The following is a 23,855-nucleotide window of genomic DNA, read 5'->3' as shown; positions in this document are numbered from 1 at the left end:
ACTACCTGGAGCATCACCTATCAATTCCTTTAAATTGCCTCTATTTTTCGCAACAACTGTAATAACTAGGATTTGCGAACAATATTATCAGCTACATGAATAAATTGCAGTTCTAAGAACATAAACATAAAAGTTAGGTTTTAGCCTGGGTTTTTAACTAGCACTCAGGATTTTCATGCCATTACAGGAGAGAAGGAAGATCCCAGAGACAAATTTACTTCCCAAGGAGCTGCAAGTTCTCCCGAGCTATTGAATCCCAGCTATCGAAGCAGATGATCTTGTTTCAGTCAGTTCAAATGACTGCACAGAAAACAGGAAAAATTCTCCTAGATCAGAACAGTTTCCTTCAGCTTTTACACTCCTTACATGTATATCAAATTCATCACTTTACTGAAATTGTAAAATTGGATTATTTAATTTGCCTTTAAACCAGCTACTTGCAGTACTCCTCCAGCCCTCCCAGTGTGACATAGCCTCATGTGGATGATCTTTTCCTTCCTACTATTCAGTACTTTATGCATCTAGTGCCCCAGAATTCAGGGCAAGGCAAAAATAAACTGCAGATTTTCTTCAGAAAGATCTTCTGCACTGTATGAGACTGTCCACATTTCATCCAGTTATTTACATTCAGAAAACAGTAGCTGCAAAGAATCCAAATCTGATAGCCATCTCTCACCCTCACATCAAATGATGGAAGTCATTTTCCAAGATGAAAATAAGTCCAGCGGACCTTGCTCTAGCTAGTATTAAACCCAGCAGTAAGAGCCAAATTCATAACAAGCAAAGTCCCCCATCTCTTCAAGACTGAATTTTCCGAGATATGTGCTCATGTGAAAAATTCCTAACACTTAACAACCAAAATATTCCAATACGAAACCATTTTAATGGATCTCTATTTACCTTATTTCCTCTTCCTCTTGAGATTCATCCTCCTCCTCTTGCTCTTCTTCATAATCCTCCTCCTCACTTTGTCCCACTTCATCATAGTTTGCCTCTTCTTCCCCGTCTTCTATTCGTTCAGCAGCCTCTTCATCACTTTCCATAGAAGGTCTCTGTCTGGAGGAGAGACGCCTAGAGCGCTGTTTTGGTCGGCATTCTGGACAAAACCAGTCTCCTTCAGGAATGACCTAGTAACAGAAGAAAAAAGAAAGCATTAGTAAGAGTCCATTAGTTGTGAGCACTACTCACATTTTCTGTACGGAAAAGGAAACAATTTTCTTTCCTCAGATACCTTAAGCTTGGGCCTGATACAGTAGGTATGATAGCCTCGATCACAGCCATCACACAGCACCATGCTTTCTGCATCACCCTTCTTTCGACACACTTTACAGCGAGCATTGAGGATGGACTTTGACCAGATGACACTTCGATCCAACGTGGAGAGATGAAGGAAGACTTGGGACAAACTGGTAGAAGAAACAAGCGACTCTCTCCAACGATCTAAAACTGTTTTATAGGATCGTCCACCATCGCTGGCATCTTCCATTAGAGAAGGAAAAAGCAGGATCAAACTTATTGTTCCAACATCCAAATTATTCTAGACTATGAGGTAAGGCTTAGTATTTCAAACAGATATGCAGCAGTAAATTGGGATAATATTACAACCTTTATCTTAAGTTTTCAATACTTAGTTCCTCCTTAGTTTCTAGATCTGTAAACTGTTGCTTTTCAATACCAATTCAGCTTAGAACTTGCAAATACATAGCACATATGCGTAAGAAATAAGTCTCACTCAGACATCAACCTGGAAACCTAACAATTTGATTCAATTAAGAAAGTATAAAAAAAGACTTCTTTAAGATCAACCCCACACTCCCAGTTTACTTTGCCTTGCACATAGACATCAAAATCCAAAAATATTTACAGTTGAAGAAACTACTGGGCATTAAACAGAGACTTTGTTGGCAAGAAAGAGCTTAAACAGCTGTTTCCACCTTCACTTGCTCCTGCCCCGCATTATGATCTGCCAGACAACTTTTCAGCACTCCCCCCACTCTCTAACATCTTTATCCCTATCCTGTGCTCTACCTTCACAAGAATTTGCATCCATGTGGTAAGCCAGATCAGGTGACTGATCTGGTTGAAAAATAACTTCTTTCTTGATGCCGTATAAGCAAGATAGCACATCTGAAGCTGTGATACACACCTGGTGGCAAAACAAATAAGATGTGGGCTCTGATTTAGTTTAGAAATAACCTAGGGTGGGCAGGAGGGAAACTGTATTATTTTTCAAACAGGTATGGTTTTCGATACAGGCTACTGAGATGGCCACACAAATACACATACAGAACGGTGAAAGGGGCAGTACAGAACAGGAATGAGCAGCTGGGACTTACAGAAGCAAATGGGCTGTTTGAGCAGCAGGTATAGAAATGAGAAGGTATAAATTACATCCTGCATCACTGCTGTTAAGTGTAAAGCAAATTCCTGTATGAATGGTGAAAGTTATTTCTTGCATTTTAAGGCAAGAAGGTTTAAGCAAAGGAAAAAAAAATACAGCAGTGCTTTTGGTTATAGAAACAGCCACAGATTTTCCTTTTAAAAATGATATTCCAATTATTACTGTGTGATCTCTGGCTGATTAACAATGCACTGAAGTATACAATGCTACCTTGCCTGCTCTACTAGTCACAGCAACTAAGGAATGGCCTGCAACCCAGCTGTCTGCCAAATGATTTCTCCTCAGAAATTGGAAAAGGAAAACGTCTAATAATAAATAAAATGAAAGAACGAAAATGAGACTAATTGCTCTCCTGGCAAGGCTTTTCTGCCTTCTCATCTGCTCTCTGCCAGGATTTGCCTAATCTTGCATACATTTGCATTAGCAGCAAGCAGCACAAGAGCAGTGATGAGAGAAGACAGAGGATAAACAGGCAGCACAGCTTTGCAAATAAAATTTAGCTGTTACTGAACTGCAGATACAAACCTGGATTTCCCTGAATTTCTATTACTTTGTCCCTAGGTTTCCTGTCTCAAATTCAGTCTTTCTAAGGATAATGAACCATCACTGCAGTATAGCTCTCAATGTATTATTTAAGATTCAGTAAAAAGAAAGTTAAACTACTTGCTTACTACACTATCAGTGTACTAGCAGTGTAGTACACTACTACACTACTATTACTACACTAGACTACAACTGATGAGACAGATCAGCTTTCAGTTCTTCCACAGATTTCTATAACTCAGATTATTTTAAGTGCATATATAGTATGGCAAGTGTTTCTTTCGCTGACAGTGGCAGCTCAAGTGTTACTAGTTAATTTTTTCAGCAGTTATTTTTAAGCTGGATCAGTTCACCAATATAGTTCATCACACAACATAATAAATATTTGCACTGGCACAATCACAGTTGCAATAAAGATGCAAAGATTACTGACCATGGCCTGCTTCAGCACATCCTGCTGCTGAAAGAAAGACTTGCCAAATGGCAGGCACTGTTTCAGTTCTCAATTTGTAAAATCAAAATAACACTTTTTTTCTTCCATCCATCATCTTTCCCATTTATATATACTATTAACTCTGAGGGAGAAATGGCCTCTTCCTTTGTGTCTGAGCAGCTCTACATTGCTCAGTGGGATATCCCCCTCTCAGCTAAGCCCTCCAAGCCTTGCTACAATGCAAATGAAATTATTTGACAGATCTACACACTCATCCATGAATAGCTAACTGAGTTCAGGGAAGGGTTTTCCATTTTAATATTTCTAGAAAGGAATATGCAGTTGTATAATGCTGCGAAGTTTCAAAAAACAGGGGCATTAAAAAAAAAAAAAAAGTATTTTTATGAATATGCGGATTTCTGCTCCGAAGTAATAAAAAGAAAATACAGTTCTTTATATCTGGCTGAAGAAAACCTTTCTTTTTACCTCTAGGCTGTATTTGTTTTACTTCAAATAAAGTTTAAACCATTGGTTTCAAGGCTTCAATTCCTTCAACGTAAGCAACTAGCTACTGAATTGCTGAGGTGAAAGAAAAGAAAACCTGATAAAATATTCAATGCTTTCCAACTCTTAGCAATATAAGTAAACATTTAAAATTTACCATCTCTCTGACTAGTCTGGTCTTCCTCTTTCTTCCTCTTTTTATCCCCCCTTTGCTTCCTTTTATTATCTTCTGCATTACCTAACATTAAATTCATAAAGTTATTTCAAATACCTTTTTGAAGTGTGGTGGATTTTTTTTAATACTAGTTTGTATAATCCATACTTGTTTAGTCTAAAAATACAACTAGAACAGTGGTTCCCAACATATGCAGGTCGACAACAGTAGGCAGGGAAGGGTAGAGAATAGTGTGCCTGGACTAACTGTGTAATCCTGGATTCACTTTGGCTCCCTCCACAAACCAAAGGGTTAAACTGAATGCTCCTTAAATGTACCCTCCCTTACCGTTGTGTCCATCTCCAGTACAAATGGCTACAGAAGCAGCTTATTGACCACAGATTCCTCTCTCAGCATACAGCTTGCCTGGTCTGTAATGTCGTGAGCCTCCTAACACCTCTAAGATGCAGCTTTTTCATAAGCACAGTCCACAAAGACGAAGAACGCTAGCTTGTCTGTCCATATTAAGATGTTTTTGTGCAGGAGTGTTCTTGAGTAATGAAATGATGAAATTGTTCTCCCAAGAAGTAAGAGCCTTAATAAACCTAATCTGCTCCAAATACAAGGTACCTTCTTTGACTTTACCTTCTCTGAATAGCAAACAAAAAAAATTCTTCATCAGAAAAACAGCCCATTTTCACCTCTGCCTCTGCTCATACAGCTCTGCAGGGAAATGATGAGAAAGCGAGAACAAAGAAGCATACATGCTAATCATATCTCAGTTCACAACTGGAAGATGTCTGATGCTATTATTAGGAAGACAATTGTAAACAGAACAAGAAACAACTCTGGAAGTAGAGGAAACAAAAATAATCAAAATCTAGAAAGAGAAGAATCGAACAAGAAGGAAGCAAAAAGCAGTGAGAAAGCTCTATTTTTTTCTCCTGCAAGGAGTGGATAGCACAAGTTAAAAAGGGAGGTAAATGGTTACCAATTATCCATCACAAAGATGTCTCTGAGTTAGAATCCAACCTTTTGTATGGAAGTCTATATTACATATTATTAAACATAAGGGATGCTTATGCATTGGTGCAGAAAATGGGGTTTTTTTTGGCTGCCTCATAGGACACCTAGGTGATCAAGTCACTTCTTCATTTTATACCTCGATTTCCACAGCTACATAATAGGAATGATGAAACATACTTCTCCACTGTAAAAACTTCTCCGCTTACATTTGAAATATAAGGAAAAGCAATTAAAAGAGAAGCAAAATCCACAGCAAAAGCTGCTTGTGCTTTTCCCCTTCAAACATACTCTTATCTGAGAAGCAAAAACACTTCAGAGCTTCCATCAAATAGCTACATTAATATTAAAAAAAAAAGTAGTGGCTTTTTTTTTTGAAATAAGTTTCAATTCAGATTTTTTTCTGAAAAAACACATGTACTATAAAGCTGCACCCCATGTTGTGATTCTCCTACAATGGTACTTTGGGCCGGACTGAAGGAAGAAAAAAAACAAGTTTTCACAGCTAATGTGTAATGAAAGGATTTCTAATACATAATTCATAATTAAGAAATGCATGCAATTCAAGTCATGTGTTACTAATTTAAATCACCAAACAACATAAGATTAGCAGCCATTTAACAATTCGGCAAGGCAGACGGTGCTGTTCCTGGGATCTCTAGATCTCCTTTTGCATTGCAATCTTCTCTGCTAGTCTTTCCTTGCTCTTCCACTTGTATATTTTGTATGCACCTCAACTTTAAACTTCTCAGAATCACCTGCAAGGTTCTGGGCAGCCTGATGGGGCCTTTGAGCAGAAAAGAGCAGAGAGAGGCATCTGGTCTTTTCACTACTGTGCTGGGTCCCTTTGTCTGCTCTGCACCCTGGAGGCCACAGGGGTGAACTTGCCAGTGACTGCAGTGAATTTCACTGTGCTGTCTTTAACACTTGCAGCTGTAGATAGAGTGAACACTGCAAATTGTTTCAAGTGTGGCTCCATTCTATAATGGGAAGAGAGCATACAGTGAAAACAGGAAAAAAAAAGAAAAAGAAAAAACCCATAGTGAAGGCAATGACAGAAATAACAAGGAAGAAAAGGCAAGATTCCGTTTGGTTTAAGGAAAAAATACAGGGGACTAATTTTACCAAAAATACTCTCCTGTACTACAGCCAAAGCAGAACTCATAGCACTTTCCTGACAGTCAGTGTTTTTACTTCAGTGGTAATTAAATCAACTTAAGAAGTTGGGTTTGGCAGGTTTAATTACTATTAAAGATAGACAGGCATTTTGTCTAGCGGAAAATTCTCCTAAGCATCTGGAGACAGATATAAAGAGAAATCTCTGTTACACACTTTTTTTTAATATATAAAAACAGATAAAGAAAAAGACGCCAAACCATGGGGTCACATATTACATACTAAAAGTCAATTTCTATCCTCACAGCACTCTTGGTCACTTCCTAGGTATGTCAGTAAAAAAAGAAGGTATCTCTGAACGAGCAGTCTCTCTAAGACACAATGTCTACTTTTTAAAGATGTTTAGTAATATCATTAACACCTCCTTTTTAAGCTAAGTAGAGAACTTCTTTGCACATTATACACATGCAAGTTGCAAACTAAGAAACAGAACTTGCTTTAGTAACATGAAAAGACATTGTTTCCAGCAGGGAGTTTAAACTGAAGATTAGAATTTGCAAATTCTGTACTCGGTTTTTTAAACACATCTGGAACAGCAAAGGGTTATATCCAGAAAGGGCTGCATCCAAAACTGCTGCTTGACCTCTGAAGTGCCTGAATTTGCTGGGTGCCTCTCTAATGCACAGGTTTCCTTGACACCTTGTAGTTATGCCTTTTGGTCACATCCAAAAGCTCTCAAGTGAGAATGCCTTTCATGTAACTGCCTAACAGTCAAAAAATTCATCAATAAATACATGGTGTATTTTAGGCCTTGTTTATTAAAGAGCCATTCAAAACTTCTCCTCCTCCAAGAGTACTCTAACCACAAAACTAAAACCTTGCCTCCATTCAGGCTCTTCTCATCTCTTGTTAAAAGTAGGCCACTACACAACCAAAAATGTGAGGCACTTGGCAGCAAAAGTACAAGGAGGAGGGAACCTGACACTGTAGCCTAATGGTTAGGGCAGTCAGCCAGAACAGTTGAGACATGGGATTTTGCTTGCTCCCTGAACTATGTATATTATTCTATATGTTACAGTATCATTCTTCAAAGCAGAAGAGATGGTCCAGGCAGTATGGTTATGTAAACAAACATAGGAGTTTTAAGTAGTGCAGACTGTGTAAGATTGCTTTCTTTATATTCAGGAACAAATCACCATCATAAGGTAAGACAAAAAAACCCCACAAGCCATCATTAGATTAGGTCAGAATTTGGATCAGTGAAAAAGATGATGTACAAGGATTACTGAAAATTTCCTCCGATATTTCAAGGACACTTTTTGCTTTTAGTGTTTTTGCATCTAACTCAGGATGACCAATCTACAGCCTAGAGTCTGCTCACAGCCAGTTTTTTTTTTTTTCCCCCTTAAGGGCAGACTGTGGTAGACTGGTGACCGCCAGCAAGATGCTGTTGCCAAAATACCTTTCTCAGGGACAGTTTGGAAATGGAAGCATATGTGCAGAATGCATTGACAGCCTGCACATGCAGAGTAAATAAGAGAAACAGTAGATGTACTGTCAATTAACTGTACTATGTACATGCCATAAATCCAGTCACATGGCAGGAAAGCAGGCTACTGAAATAAGCTGTAATATGCCTGGCTTGGAAAGGGAGGACACTCCTGAGCTGACCTAAACACTTAACCAAGTAAGGCACTCAAACAGCTGCCGTTTGAACTAGTACTTTCCTCTCCCCTTCCATCTCAATCGTTTGCTACTTATTCCCCTGCTGGACACAACCATGCTGATGAAACAAGCTTGTGGAAGGGAACCCATGCCTGTGTGTGTGTCAGATTTTCCAGTATACATCTGAAACTCACCTTCAGTGGCAACAGACATTAAGACACCAGAGTGTACACAGGAGATGCAGAAACACAGTCTTATGTCAGCTGTGCCACAGGGCAGTAATCCCTTGTGAAAACGCAAGTTTGAGTGGTATTAACATCTTAAACTGCTGCAACAAAACCTGTCAAAGCCTAAGGATTTTGTATGCAGCCCTTACCCTAGGAGAAGGTCAGTTTAATAGAATGGATAACAGTTCGTGCTCTGGAGAATCCCTGGTACACGCTGCATTGCTAACCACACTACCTTCTTAAGAATGAGAATTAAAACAGTCCTGTTGAGGCGCAAGGCACAGCTCCTCCTGAGCATCACACCAGGAAGGGAAAACCTAGATAAGACAGCTGCCTTAGGAAGGATAAGTCATCTATGCACATAACTCCAAGATGAAACACAAGTTTTGAATCGCAAAAGGATGCAGGTAAGGAACCCAGACCTCAGGGATCACTGGAAAACAACGTGATTTTATGAACTACAGATTCTGGCTCTCACTGCCAGAACATGTCAGAGGAATTCAAGGAAGTAACACTTGCGAGAGTCAAGCTATAATCGTGCTTTGTTTTTCTTTTTTTTCCTGCAATCTTTTATTTCCACATTTTACCAGGTGTAACACCTGAGGATCTTAAAATATGCGATATAAATCTTAATCAAGTTTTACTATAAATAGTTTGTTACTGCTGAACAAGGTGATCCAGACAAACCAGGCCTGTATTGGTTTCACAGAAACGACATAAAAAGGAGTGTACATTTTTACAACCTAAAGACATGTAAAAGGAACTCATGGCATATTTACCAGATACACTGACCCCAACAGCAATGCTGAATTAGGAAGTGTTCCTCCAGCAAGCTAATTCATTTCTGCCTAAGGGTACAGTTTTTCCTCCAATTGCATCAATACAATTGTGGGGCCATGCTGTAAACAGTATCGCTATAATGATCCAGGTTAAATAGGCATGTATTTAAGTAACTTAAAGTGCATTTTACTCTTAATCCGTACATTTTATGCAGGACACGCAGGATGCTAAGAAAGAATATGAGTATTTCTTCAAGACCTATGGATTTGTAATCCGAGAACAATCTGACATTTAATTTTCACAATTTCATATAGAAATAGGTTATTTTTCCTTTTCCCCTAATGCAACACTCTAAAACATCTAGTTTTCATGAAAGAAGCAAAAAAATGTTTATTCTTGTTAGAAATCTTAAACAAAACTAGAAGCATACAGTTTTAATCCTGGAAGCTTACCAAGAGGTGCTTTGAGAAACCTGCGCTCAATTCCTTGTTCTATCTGAAGCAGCGCAGATGCTAAGTAGTGGACCACATTATTAACTGGCTGAGGAGTACTTGTACTTGTTGATGCAGCACTTGGAGCTTCAGTTTTTAATCCAACAAGTCTAAAATAAAAATGTAGTAAATATAATTTTTGATATTTTGAATTCAACACCAAGATACTTGTATAGATCTGTATCCACATGTGTATCCAGGGGATTTATACTTTCACTTTATTTACATGCATGGAACAGGGACATAAAAAGATACTGCTCAAGTGTGATTACTTAGTAAACTAGAGAACTGGGATAACTAATCTAGTTAATCTAGACAAATCATCCTTAGGTAAAAGAGTTCAAGAGATTTTAAGAAACATGGATGGTAAAGCTCACTATGAACATTAAGATTTTCAGAAGATTTTACACAACATCCACCAGCTACTTCATGAGAAACTTCAAAGAGTATAGTTCAAATAATTTTTAAGTAAAAGCTCTGCCAGTGGTAAGGTGTAGCATTTTAGAATACCTCCGTCTACAGAAGTTCAACTACATACATTCTTACAACTAACAAGATTCAGAAGTTATGGTACATTGGTGCATGGTACAATGGTACGTTGAAAAGAGTTAAGTTATATGTTCTTCTCCACGGAGAGTTTCTCTAACTGTTCACATAAGAAATAAAAACAAGAAAAAATTCCATAGCAATAAAAAAGAGACATCTACAGCAAAAGCCTTTTAAAACTGTTTCAGATCTTTTCATTACACAAAATATCCCTTTAAAACTCTGGGATGAATAAATGAGCAAGCTATATAATTTCAGATGATCCAGATGAAAACACAAAATAAGTCAGGATTTCATTTCAAATATATGGTTTCTCGTAAGGATTAAACATAAGATACTTCAGCCTCAGAATGTACATTACCAAAGATCCTAGCTTCAACAACTGAATACAGCAAAACACACTGCATTGAAAGGGACATGCTGCGAGATTTTTTTTTTAAATCGTCAACCAAGAATAAAGGTAGTTTTCCAATAAAACAGCCTTCTTTGACCAAGGACTAAGCAATCATTTCAAAGTGGAATTAATCTTCCTTAATCACAAACATAAGTAGAATGTAGGAGAACAACTCACATAAATGAAAAAAATAAATTTATGCTTGGGGTTTATCAGAAATATAACTAATTAAGACTGTTTGGATTCTGCTTTATTCTGGTGAATAAGCAATGCTTTTGGTTGTCCCTGTTCTTTTTTCCACACTAAAAAGCTGTTCATTATATTTTGCAGTCACACACATTTAGAGAGCCTGAATGCAAACAGAAAAAAGCCGCATACTTTATTTACATTTTACTAGTCAAACTCCAAGGTCTTAATGAGATGTCACTTGCTTGGAGGTGGATAAAAAACCCAGCATCAAAAGGAATCTGTCATATGACTCCAGAATCCCATAGTATCTATTTTAATATGCATAACTTTATTAGAGTAGCAACAATTCAGAAACTTTGATGGAAAGAGTCAGTATCATGGGGAAAAAAAATGAAGCAACAAGCTTCTGCAGTGGAACTGAGTGTCAGCAATGGAAGCAAGTGCCTGAGGTAACTGGAGACAGACAAATTTTAGCTTCTTAATATATTCAAACAGTGAAATACTTCCATGTCGGGGCTTTCAGTACACAAAACTCCACAAGTACTGTCATTGATATAAAAGAGATGAACCTATCCACTTCACACACAGTTGGGGAACTCTAATCTGAAAGGGAGTCCTACATGAAAGTACTAATTCAGCAAAATGAAATAGAAAGGGAAAAACCTTAAAGTTTCGATTCCCACAAAATACAGGATTCATGAGTCTGTCAAAAGAAGGACCTGCTTTCATAAGATAAAAATCCTACTGGCTTATCCATAACATATAGATACTACTAGCAGGAAACCTCACAGAACACATAAGCAAACAATGTATTAGTACAATGATCCTTTTTAATGGATCTGGTTTTTTCTGCAACATTTCATCATTTACAAGACATAATTTTTGAAAAATATATTATACTTTTTTATTTCTGAAAAGTATGTAACTACTGAGAATGAAGTATTTAAAAAATTTTCCTAGAAAGTCCCTAACATCAATACTTTGAACAAACACTGATTTAGTGGAAGTCCCGGATCACTCTCAAAAGTTAGGTTTAAAAAAAAAAAAGGGGGGGGGGACAGAAAAACACTTATAGCTGCAAAAATATACAATTTGAGGTTCTGTCTCTTATACTGGGTTGCAGTTTGCTTTACAAAAGGATCGTTGTTATTTAAGTTCTAAGATTGTATCACCGTCTTGTTATCGTGCTAAAGGCTCAAATCCAGACCACACTCTTGTACTGATGGATCTTACTGCAATTCATGAAGTGGTACACTGTGCAGTTCACCAGATAATTACTATTACCAGTTTTCCTTTTGACAGTTATAGTTTTTCTAAAAAGTGTTTATTCCAGAAAGCAGAACATAATTGCCAAAATAATTTTTCTCTGCATTTTAAATGATTTTAAAGTGAATTCAGACATTTCTTATTTAATAAAGAATGTTCGTTCTGAGCAGTGTAAAATCTGAATAGTAGAAGTTGTCAAAATTTTTGTGCAGGTGTCTTGGTTTTGTTTGGTAACAGAACAGTGTAATTTACAAAACATAAAACATAGTAAGAAATTTCATGTTTTACAATTCAAAGCATAAAACTTACCTGTTCATAAATATCTACACATAGGAATTGAGGGTGAAAATAATCTGAAGGTGAAAAAACTAGAGTACTGTTATAAAACTAAAGAAGAGCCATTAGTTAAATCATAGTTCTTACCTGTCTTTCACAATAAACCTATCTTGATCATCAGTTTCCATTTCATCAGATTCTTCATTCACAGTTTTAATTACACCATTTTCTTTGTTTTCATCATTTAGAAACTCATACCGCCCATGTTCTAAGGCTGCTCTCCAAGACTGCCTGTCTGTAACCTGAAGCAAACATACAAATTGGAAGTTTCTAAATAATGAAAGACCACAAACTTTTTTTTAGTGCCAATTACTGTACACACTTAATTAAAATACATTTTCGGTAAAACCCAGAGCAGGCAAGAGTTCTCATTTAAGTTACAGACTTGGCGGCACCACTGTGTTCCCAGGTTCTCTACAATTCACAGATACCTTAATAGCCCCCAATGTTCCTTGGTAGATTCTGTCTTCAATGTCCAAAAGGAAGTCTCTAAGTCTCAATTCGAGCTGCTTTTCTGCAGATATTTGAGCTGGATCATGGGCATTCTGCATTCTTCCCCGTCCTGAAGGAGGTCTAATATCACCTTGAGATTTGTCTGCAATAATTCCAAATAGCTTTTTGTTAGTGGATTTTACTCCTTAAAGTAGCTGATGTGGAGGGAGGGAAAGTGGTACAGGACAGAACAAACCAGACATATAGTTTCAACATCTGGAACTCTCTTCCAACAACAACAGCAGTCATACCAACATCTCCATGTCAACTAAGATACCTGATCCAAGCAAGCAAGGCATACTTTTAGAGGAAGACCTACAGATTAGCATTTACACCTCCCAAAATGCAGGATGAGAAATTCTTGCCAATTTAAAAATCATTGTCTTTTAATAATTTCTAAACTAGTAGATAAGCAACAACCACTTTTCTGCTGTAAATAAAAGGGGGGGGGGAAGAAAAAAGATAAAGTCACATTTCCAGTATGTTTGCATTTTTGATAGTACTGCCCTTACTTCATAGAAGAAGCAGAACTCAGTTTTCCCTTTTGCATGGATCTTTATCATGGCAACATTTAAAACAAGCATGTGCAAATGTAAAGCCACCAAAACTAACTGAACAACTTAAGGGCAGATATGATCTCCTTAAAATATTTAACTTGAAAACCAAATGGACAAGATGGCACAGGTATGGATTAGACTGACTGTACCCTCCAATCAAAGAAAAAGGTGGGGGGGGGAGAAGACAGTTTATGAAAAAGAAGGGGAAAGGAAGAGTTGATGATGAGGTATCACACAAAAGACCTCTTCAAAAGACAACTAAATATACATGCAAAAGCTCAGAAGCCACGGGGAAAAGTTGAAAGCCTGCACAGACACTAAATTACACTTTGTAAAACCTGTACATGTCTTTGTTCATAGGATTAAGGTAATGGCGTAGAGTGGTGGTTAGAAGTATGCAAGAACTTAGAGCTATCTAATCAAAAATAGCTTAAAGCTGCTGTCAAAGTAGTACAGGGTGAATTTCATCACACTCAACTGCAGAAACAATTCCCTGTGACTGACAGTAATTATATAAATATTCTCAAAATGGATATTAGCATGCAGTGATGTCTGGGTAAGGGAAATGCTCTTTCTGGTTTAAAAGAAGCAGCAGAAATAAGATTATTTTTATTGAGCAGAAATGAAATGGCAGTAATTGGCTTGCAAAAAAGTGATATTAAATAGAGTAAAAAATACTAGAGTAAATATTTAAAGTTACATAATAGTGCATTTTTGTTTTATTTCTATTTTCTTGCAAGTGCAGAGAGGAAAAAGAATGGTAGTCTGCAGCGCAAGGAAAAAAAAAAATCACAGATTAGTTTAACTGTCCTGCCTGTCATGTGAGTAAAGGAAATAAGGAGCTCAAATCTACTGTAGTAAAGCTCCCTCCAAAGTAGAATTATACAGGGCCACTTTTCATTACCGATCATGCAGGGGAGCCACTGATATTGAACTGCTGCGTTATAATTTTCTTGCTATTAAAGTGAAAAATCTGAAGTTCTAAGATGACACTTTAGCAACATTATTCTATAATTTCAGCATAGAAAGAGAAGAAAATATATGTGTGGGAACACAATTGCTTCAGGGAAGAAAGCCACACACAAAATACAGATAAAGAAGCAGCAACTAGGAAAACAAGGGAACAACCCCACTATGACCACAAGGTACACAGCAGAAAAGGATGCAGATTTTCTCACCGAAAGAGAAGAACATAGCCATAAGACCCCCAATTAACTACTGGGCAGAAGCCCTGTGCTGTGCTAGTCTCCAAGAGAAATAGGAGATGCACTATGGATTCAGCAGACTACGGAGCGTTAGAGGCACGTCCTGGCATTCGCACTGCAGTGAAACAGAACTGAACTCTGCTGTGAATAGTTCTCACATGCCCCAAGATAGGTAACTTGAAAACCTCACAGAAACTTTGTGTGATTGAAAACAAAATGCAATTTCTTAAACACTACCCTATTAAGGTTCATTCTGGTAACATCTCCTCTCCAACACTCCACAAACAAGGTAGCTGCAAGTTTGTGCATGCAGAATTGGAGTTAATGCCTTGCTGATAATTTGCAAAACACTTGCTCAAGAGAAAAGGGGAAAAACCCTAAAATCTAAACCTAGGATGGTTTTAAGTACATTTTACATTCTGAACCCATGAAAACATTCTGCAGATGCCTCCTCCTCCTGTAATGAACATCTGACAAAAAATGTCACAGAATTCACTGCACTGCTACTGCCATGTAGCAACCAACGCAACTACACAATTTTTCTTTTTTCCTCTCACAGGTTTTAGTATAACCTTGCAATATGCCACCTCCCCTTGTTCAAAATACGCAGGCGTGTATAGGCTTGTGAATAATTTCATGTATTATAACGTTATGAAAGGACATGTCCCTCCTACCCAAAAATCAGCATAATAGTAATTGCCTCTCTTCATGATGTTTGTGTCTCCAAAGGCATAATACTTTGTCCTCATTTTCAGTATTGGTGAAAGAAATGACATGTCAAATGATCCATACTACGATTTACCTTTAACATGTATTAATCTTTATTCCCAAATTATGCGTAATGAATCTTTGGCCAAAGCTCAAATTACTTCCCACTGAAGTTTTTAAAAAAACAAATCTGATTTTACTAAGCAGTGAGGAAACAGAGTAACTATGGCTTTCTTTTTTATAGCATAAAACACCATGAAATTTAATATCCATCAGCAAAGCAAATACCCCCAAAACCTTCAAACCATGTCTCTCATAGAGCAAAACAACACTTAAGAATAATTCTTATTTCTTAATAATTGCAATTAAGTGAGAATTACAGGTTACTAGAATCTTGTATTAAAGTTACAGCTGTGGAAACAGAGATCAGGAACTTTTCTTTTACCTGGAATATGGAATTTTTCCACAGGAAAACAGCTTAGTTGTTCATATATTCTACTTTTCTCTTGTAAAAGAGTTTCTTTTAAGGCACTCTCCCTATGTCCTCGGGAATTGAGAGCCTCTAGGAGTTGGTCCAGTTGTTCCCGAGAACTGTAAAAGCACCAACGGTTTGGTTTATATACTGGCCTTGGCACCTCTACAACAACACTGGTGTGTGAATCTTGGTCAATATTGGAGGTAGATTCAGAGGATTTCAAAGACTCTCCAGTTTTACTGAATACCTGAGGTTCATTTGTGCAAGACTGTACACTATTCTGAAAGGAAGAGGTTCGAGGCAACAGCATGTCTTCTGTGAGACCAGAATAGTCCTCTTCTATAAACAATCCAGGAACAGAGGGGAAAATCCAGTAGCGTCGGTACATACGATCACGACCTAAAGGGGTGATATTTGTGCAGGCTGTCGCGTTCTGAATCTTTTCTAGTAGTTCTTTCTCTTTCTTTTGTTGCTCCTGTTTTAAAGCTTCTTCCTCTTCAGCAGTAAGAGGTTCACTCTTTTCAGAAATGGTCTCTTCTTGCCTTGTAAATTCTTTATATCCATTTTGCCCTCTCCTTCCTGAAAGTTAAAGGAAGAAGAGTGACAGCAACATGCTTGTAAATTTTTTATTTAACTAAAATAAGCCAAGTAAAGGGCAGTTTTTGCTTCTCTCCCTTTCCAATTATCTAAACTTATACTGCCAAGGACTATCAGCCTATTCAAGGAACAATATTAGCTTTACTAAAGAAAAATTCAAAGTGATTAACCCCCCTTCCCTTAATAAAAAAAGGAAGCCACTGTGTACCAGACCAAGCCTCATTTACTGACATTGTCATTTTTAACACTGTAAAAGTCAGAAGTATGTTATAAAATTATCTTCCATCAGGACAGCAAAATTCTAGCAATTTCATTATTAAATATAAACTACCTTTCGGACTTAGTTTACCATACACAAAATGTTCAAATTAAACCTCCCAAGACTTCAAGCAAAACCAGAATCCATATATAAAACTTATATTACAAACCTGGTTACATTACATTATCAAAAAATTTTTTCCACCTACTATTATTCCCCCTTCCACCCCGCTGAAGACATTCTAATCTACATTTTAGTTTGCCAGAGTCTGACTCCAATAGTTACATAGAAAAGGAGGTCTTCTAATTGAAACATGTGACTGCGAAAGATGCTGCCAGCATTCACAGCTTTCAGTTTTCCAGCGTGACTATCATTTTCTCTGTTTGTAGCCAAGAGTGAAAAACACTTGTCTACCCTACAGGCATAGTGTCTCAAACTTTCTTTTTTCGAGAATTTGAGAAACTTGAAATTATTTTTAAAGACCTCAATGTTTAGCATTCTTCATCATAAAACTAACAAACATACAAACTGTATTTACTGAAAGACTCAGAATTTCTATTCTAGGTATTGTTATGAACCGTACAATTTTGCAACATAAAAGTCCAAAATCATTCAACGGCTTTCATTTGACATAGACACTACCACGAAGCCCTCAAGAAAGAAAGAAGCAATGAGCTAGCAGTGCAAATAATTAACAATTCATCCTTCTTTAGTGATTTCCATATCTAGTTACGGATAGCAGGCTCTGCTATTCACTGCACTGCAGCTTCTGCTAGCATATTCCTGAGGAAATTAAATCTGGGAATAAATCTGGTCTCATTCTTGCATAGGAGATATGCTGCTCCATTAACAAAGCCAAACCTAAACCTAACTACTTAGTGTGACATTTTCTTTTAAAACACCTGTTGCTTTTGCAACTTCCTAATAAAAAGACTCAAACCCACACTATACACAACTAGATGAGACTTCAACAAGGTCAGCAAGGTACACTGTTCAGAACTGTAATAGTTTGTCAGGCCACAGCCTGTTTTTTAGACAAAAGAAGAATTCAAACAGAATTCAAACAGACAAAAGAAGAATTCCATACAGTAAGTATGGAAGACAAAAGCAGCAAAAGTGTGAAAGCACACAGAGATGACAGCTAGAACTAGATCAGGACAGCTCAATGCCCTTAATAGCTCATCATGATCATGGTCCTTTCTTCCTTGTAATTTTACAAAGAAAACTGATACTTTTTATAAAGTTTACTACAAAAAACAGCAGCTTCCCAGGTGTGTGCATGCATATGTGTATGTTCATGCATATAAACAAACACATCACAGCATTACGTTAAAGGATTACCTCTTCTTCCTTTTTTGTTTGGTCCCGGCTCTTCTTCATCCTCTGTCACTGTGTCCATGTCTTGCTCTTTATGTTCAACTTCTTTGCTCTCTGTGCTAGTATCAAGGTCTTCCCGTTCCTCCTCCCTGATGTGATAAAATAAACAAAGGTGACTAATTGACCAGTCATATTTTAAAAATTGTATTGTGTATTTTTTTATTACATTCAAGATCTTTAATTCAAACAGTATTTTTCTCTCCAAAGTACTTAAAGATCTGTATCACTACATAGCTTTTTTTAAATTAACTTCAAATAATAGAAAATATTTTGTAAGAAACAAGGCAAAAATACTGAACTGTAACTGAAAAGTTCCATGCTAAATGCTAAACCCAGCACTTGATATTCACTGTATCATTCACATATTTAAAGTACTCATTTAGGAGATATCTTAGTGTTGTTCTACTAAGCAGAATTATTTTTCATTACTAAAAATAAAAAATAAGTTTCCTTATCAAAACATACACTATTTTACAAAAAGATTATTATACATTTATCCATCCAGTCAATATCATTAACAGCCTTAAGAACTACATGCATCCATTACAGGAAAACGTTTCATTTATGATTTTTTCTCAATTATAATTTCAGAAACATAGCACAAATCTGTCTTTGGCCCATGCTCACCTCTTGCAAGCAGATTTATTTAACTAAGTCCCTTCCTCAAGCGGGTAAAGATATAGTGTTGTATATACACTTTGATTTTTTTTCTGGAATCATGTACAGCTGCATGTGCCTGAATCTTACCACCTGAAACCATACAGTTTTATTAATAGAACAAAAAACCTTGGGTTTATGGAAATCACCTGGGATAGCACAGCATTTTTTTTAAAAAAATGCTATTAATTTGATTTATAAACTGTTATGTGAGGTCAGTATTATCTAGCTCAGATCAGATCAGTTTTTCAAATCAGAAAAAGTAGAATGGACTATCATGAGATATTCATAGATATGAAATCAATACAAACAGAATGTAATGCAAAAATACAAATTAAATTTTCAAGGTTCTCTTGTCAGTAAGTAAAGCTGTCATGCTTGCATTAGCATTAGAAGTACAATAAAACTGACTTAAAAAATAAAATTGCTGTCATAAGACAATTCTAGAAACAAGAAGAAGAAATAAAAACAACATTAAGGGCAATATACTTGACCATACAACAAGGTACACTTTCATTTAAGTTAATGAAACTAAATAGGCAAGCTCTGGCCACAAACACTGAAAGTGCATCTAAAAAGCAGGCCCATAATCATATGTATTACAGTAATACAACTTATCATACCCAACAGATACTTCTGCAGCAGGATTTCTTTGCTCCTCTTCCTTCAGCTTTTCTTGTTTCTCTTTCATTTTTAGTTCTTGTTCTTTTAATCTTTCTTCTTTCCTCTTACGTATCCTAACAGTAGGAAGAAAACAGAAAATCAGTTGCAATTAATCTAGTATCTACTCTAGCCACATCTTTTTTCCTTTCTACTCTACAGCATCATCCAAAAATAACAGTAATTTGGGAAAGTATAACGCTTACAACAATTAAGTTTTGCTCCTTTTTCCTCAAGAAACGAACAAACGCAAAACTTATCTTTCTCATGTGCCTTTTGTAATCAAGGAATTAGTCCAATTCTGTTTCAACAAAATTTAGCTTCCCATATTCTAGTTTTACCTTGCTGCTGCTGCTTCTCGTTCTTTGCGATGCTGTTCTGCCTTTAATTCTCTGAACTCCTGTTTCGCCTGTCGTAATATGTCAACGGAGTCCTCAATGAAATCTCGAGTGGAAACGAGAGTCAGGAGTTTCCCACAGAGGGCATGAAGAATCTTCATCTTTTCTCCTAATAAAATTCACACTAATGTTTATATTCCATTATACAGTTGATAAATAATCCTTACTCTTACACACTCCAGACTGAAGATAGCTTCTCAGTAGAGAAAAGGTGAACAGTGAGAAGTCAAACACATGTACAGTATCAGCTTGCACTTGCAGAGAGGCATTTCTTGAAATGGCTGAAACACCTGCTTTGCTTAGAGATGTGAGCCTTTATTTTTATTTTCTTAACTCTTAGCGCTCCGGGAAGAATTTGGTCGATGCAGTCAACAGGTATGTAAGAACTGAAAGGCAATAAATACTGCCTCCAAATCTGGGATACAAGAACAGTAGATATCCATCTTTTCTCCATTTTCAAATAACTTAAGCAAACCAAAACATAGGGAAGAGAACAAAAAGCATGGACTGAGTCAAACATGCAAGATGCTGCTCCCACAGAGAACCATTCTGCAAGTAAAACTAACATTTTTTTACCTTGATTTTAAAAAGCTACCCAGAGTTAATGAGACTCCCTCTTTCTGCAGTCTGTGATCTGGTTGGACCTGCTGGGGCAGGGAGGGGGACTGGACTACCTGACTTTCAGAAGTCCCTTCCAACCTAAATTATTCTATGATATAGTAACTTCTGATCACTACTGATCTCAAACAGTTAAAAACTGATCACTTGAAGAACAGTCTAATCATCTCTAACAATTATTTTATTACCTGGCAACAAATCATACACTGAGGTACTTGAAAGTTTCTTCAAGAGACCAGGATTACTTAATCTCAGCTCCATGCAAGCATCATCAGTAGCATCAAACCCGCCTCGTTTCTGGTAACGGTATTTTGCATTGGCTGATGTTACATCAGCGCCTGATGCTAGAATGTGAAGTCTGAGAATCTCAGAAAGAGTGCAGCTATCAAGATCCAAGTTTTTCAAATTGCAGCCTACAGTTAAGAACAATGAACAGTTATTTTACACAGACATCAAAAAAATATTTATATAATGTGCTTTAAAACACAGAGCAAAATAAGAACAGTAACAAAACAAGAAGTGAAACCCACACATACCCTGATGTAACTGGGGCCATGCAGCTGCCAAAGTTGCAACTGCAGACAGTGCAGATTTTGTGGGGTCTGCATCTTCATCCAAAGCCTCTGTTAAATCTTTAAGGAAATAAACACTTTATTCTAGTGCAAGTTAAAACTTGTACTGTGGAAGGGAGGAAAGCAAGCTGTTTTTTATAAATTGCAGAGAAAGCGAAAAAGGGCCCGATATTCACAAAAGCATCAATGTATGCAAAACTCAATTTAACACCCAAATTAAAGTTTACACATCTTTAAATCCAACTAAATACCCAGCTAAAAACTAAGGGCATGCAACACATGCTACAAGCTCTTCTCCCTATATACAGTCTGCTAAAGCACCCGACAATGCACAAAATATGCACAAAGGCAACAGAAAAGACAGTGGAAACAAATCAGGAAACACTTGAAAGCAAAAACAAATAAAATGCAAGAACACCTGTACTTTGTTCCCCCAAATGAATTGTTATTTCCTATTATATTTTTGTTTTTAGGAAAGACTATTCAAACTAATCTGACATTTTGACACTGGTTATCATCATTCACTATATATTTTTATTATCTAACTTGGATATAAACTTACTCATTCTGCACACATATGATTAGTAAGTCATTAAAAATAAAAAAAAATTCAACAAAAGAAGCATCTGCACTCAATAAGGAGCATGACACTTTAGCAGACTGACCAGTGAAGCAGCAGGAATGAAAGGGAGAAATAGCAGAACTCCTGTTTCTTGGAAAAAAGGTTTCCTTAGCACTTGGCAGGTATTTCTCCAGAGGGTTGGTGGAATTTTGTCAGTCTTTCATACCGTTTCAACAATTTTACTTTACTCCAGTCCAAATCATAAAGCAGTTACAAAGTCACCAAGTAAAGAGAGAGGCACAAATCCAAACTAAGACTAAATAAAAGCAAAATTCACAACAGATTCTTGCATCGTGATTGATGTCATACAAAAATTTTTACTCAGCCATTGGAAAATTAACCCCTGCACTTTCCTTCCTCCCACCATATCTACATAATACAGTCTGAGAAAGTACTATACACCAAAACCCTACATCCATATTTTCTGCCACAGAACAGAATTTAAGTGAGCAAGCATTCGTGCTGACTACTACTAGTTTGGTTAGGTAGAATTATAAAGCCAAGAACATTAATTCTTTTACAGGAAATAGGCTGCCTGAACAAGAGTGACAAAAATGAAAGTTCAAAGGCTTTAAATGGAAGTAGAAGACAATAGACAAACTGCCTTGCCCACGACTCTGCAAAATTAGAAGTGCAACGGTATGTTTTTGCACTTGTCAACCCCATACAGTCAAATTAAAATATGAAAGTTACATTGCATTTTTTCTGGTCAGCCCTACGAACAATAATCTAATAAGCTATTCTACGATGACTAAAATCAGCAGTAATTAGAACACACTAAATTTGTTAACACTCTACCAAATCTGTTACACTATTCACTTACTACGAAAAGCATCTATTGCTAAAGATAGTGCACTGTTTTATATACAGACATTTTACAGATTGGATGTAAATCTTAAGCATGAGAGAATAAAAGATTCAAGGGAGAAACTGAAGGAATCTTCCTGCATCTCTTGCATCTGTCTTACAGGGAACCACAGGGTTCACTTGAGCTCAGACAGAAAGTGCTCTTATATTCCCATCTACCTCTGATGAAGTAAGACTAGCAGGAAGGGTGTGTCAAAGCTTCTCCTTTAACTAGTCAGCAAATTTGGCAGTCCATGAACAGAGGACATACTGGACAACAGCAGTGTGGCAACAGTCAGCTCTCCCTTCCACCAAACACTGCACTAGGCAAGAGAACTGGAGAACTCTTAGGCCACAGATTCAAAAAACAGAAGGTTCATGCAACAGTAACATCTTGAAGTGTTTTCAAGGCTCCCTGTCTGATGCTTCTTCCTGCCTCCTCAGTTGCATGAACACAGTGTTTGAGGGACCATCCCTAGATACAGGGTGAGCATAAGAAAGAAGCCAAATCAGTTCCCTGATCCACAGCATGGTTTCATGCTGAGCACAAATAAGGGAGCAGCACCTTGTGAGGGCATGAATACCCAGAAACGTGCAAAGGGAGACACAGAATACTTTGAGTTGGCATAATTGGCAAACATTTTGCATCATGAAACCATTAATTCAGTCAAAAATCAGACCTCTAAAGCATTCCCTGTAGCATCAGTAAGATCTCATAGATACAACAGCGCAGAAAGAGGCACAGAGCATTCACAGACTAAAAACTGAATCATTAAGCTGGCTGAATGCAAAACAGTGTTTACTAAAGATTAAGACACACACATAGTGTTGCTAACCACATAAATTTGGAACAAAGTGTGAGCTTCCTTCCGATTAGTGGTTAGTGTATACCGAATGCCTCTGAAAATGCGGGCAGCTTCAGCCTTAGAGTGGAGCCCAGAGACACAGTGACTACAGGATGCTTTACTGAGAAAACACAGCAACACAACAGTATCTGGAAGTGTACATGCATACTTTTATGTCTTGAAGGACAATGAATATTGAATTTTCCATTACAGCAGTACTCAAGAGTTTTTAGTTTTTTAACTGGTGTCAGGTTTAGGCCCTGAATTATTTTATAGCTACAGATGAAAACCTTTAAGAAGATTTAGGAAAATGCCTCTTTTCCTGACCCTCAGGAGAAACATCTAACAGTGCTGAAGGAGGAGGAAGAAGGTGAAGACAGGTTTCCTGCACCTCCAGAACATAAGCAGGGCTGTTAAATGCTTATTATGCTTTGCTGGATACAATCATAGTAGCAACGAGGTTGCTTTTTCTGTTCCCTCCCCTACCCTCCATGCCCAGTTTAAAACTTTTATTCCAGATAAAACAGAAAAAACAAGTCCATTTATATGCATTATCCATGCATAATAAGACAAGGTTAAACATAGGAATATGTCATAACGCATGCACTTTGAAGTTAATTCCAGTGGAATTTCAGTTTTTAAACAGTAAAATTAAGATCTGACCTTTGGTCTCAGCATCAGCTATTTGATCTTTGGCCACCTCCTCTTCCTCTTCGGCCATTGCCTGAAAGATGGCAGTCAGGAAGAAAAACAGCAATTCACATAGTGGGCCTTCAGTGTCATTTCCTACAAGAGCTTCCTCTAAAACTTCTGTGAATAAAGTTTAAGAAGTGTCACTTTTGCCACAATGTTGCAAAGCAATTATGTACGTAAGAATGAAAACATTTTTTTCCCTTCAG

The 23,855-nt window shown here is 37.1% G+C and overlaps 1 protein-coding gene across 2 annotated transcripts in view; it reads right to left on the bottom strand.

Annotated features, from left to right (window-relative positions):
- The window catches only part of BAZ1A (bromodomain adjacent to zinc finger domain 1A), a 66,705-nt gene that overhangs the window by 6,226 nt on the left and 36,624 nt on the right, over positions 1-23,855 (bottom strand). For both annotated transcript variants that reach the window (XM_026095064.2, XM_064512364.1), the window contains exons 12-23: positions 23,620-23,766; positions 20,608-20,703; positions 20,260-20,484; positions 19,397-19,562; positions 19,019-19,132; positions 17,703-17,827; positions 15,476-16,084; positions 12,500-12,663; positions 12,156-12,310; positions 9,299-9,447; positions 1,232-1,479; positions 901-1,127 (exon numbers count right to left, since the gene is read on the bottom strand). In XM_026095064.2, coding sequence (XP_025950849.1) covers positions 901-1,127; positions 1,232-1,479; positions 9,299-9,447; positions 12,156-12,310; positions 12,500-12,663; positions 15,476-16,084; positions 17,703-17,827; positions 19,019-19,132; positions 19,397-19,562; positions 20,260-20,484; positions 20,608-20,703; positions 23,620-23,766 — 2,425 coding nt within the window. The remainder of the gene's footprint in view (positions 1-900; positions 1,128-1,231; positions 1,480-9,298; positions 9,448-12,155; positions 12,311-12,499; positions 12,664-15,475; positions 16,085-17,702; positions 17,828-19,018; positions 19,133-19,396; positions 19,563-20,259; positions 20,485-20,607; positions 20,704-23,619; positions 23,767-23,855) is intronic.

Source organism: Dromaius novaehollandiae, chromosome 5 (assembly GCF_036370855.1).
Source record: "Dromaius novaehollandiae isolate bDroNov1 chromosome 5, bDroNov1.hap1, whole genome shotgun sequence".
Taxonomy (NCBI): Eukaryota; Metazoa; Chordata; class Aves; order Casuariiformes; family Dromaiidae; genus Dromaius; species Dromaius novaehollandiae.
Note: the sequence above shows the minus strand (reverse complement) of the source record. Positions and strands in the feature narration are given on the sequence as shown.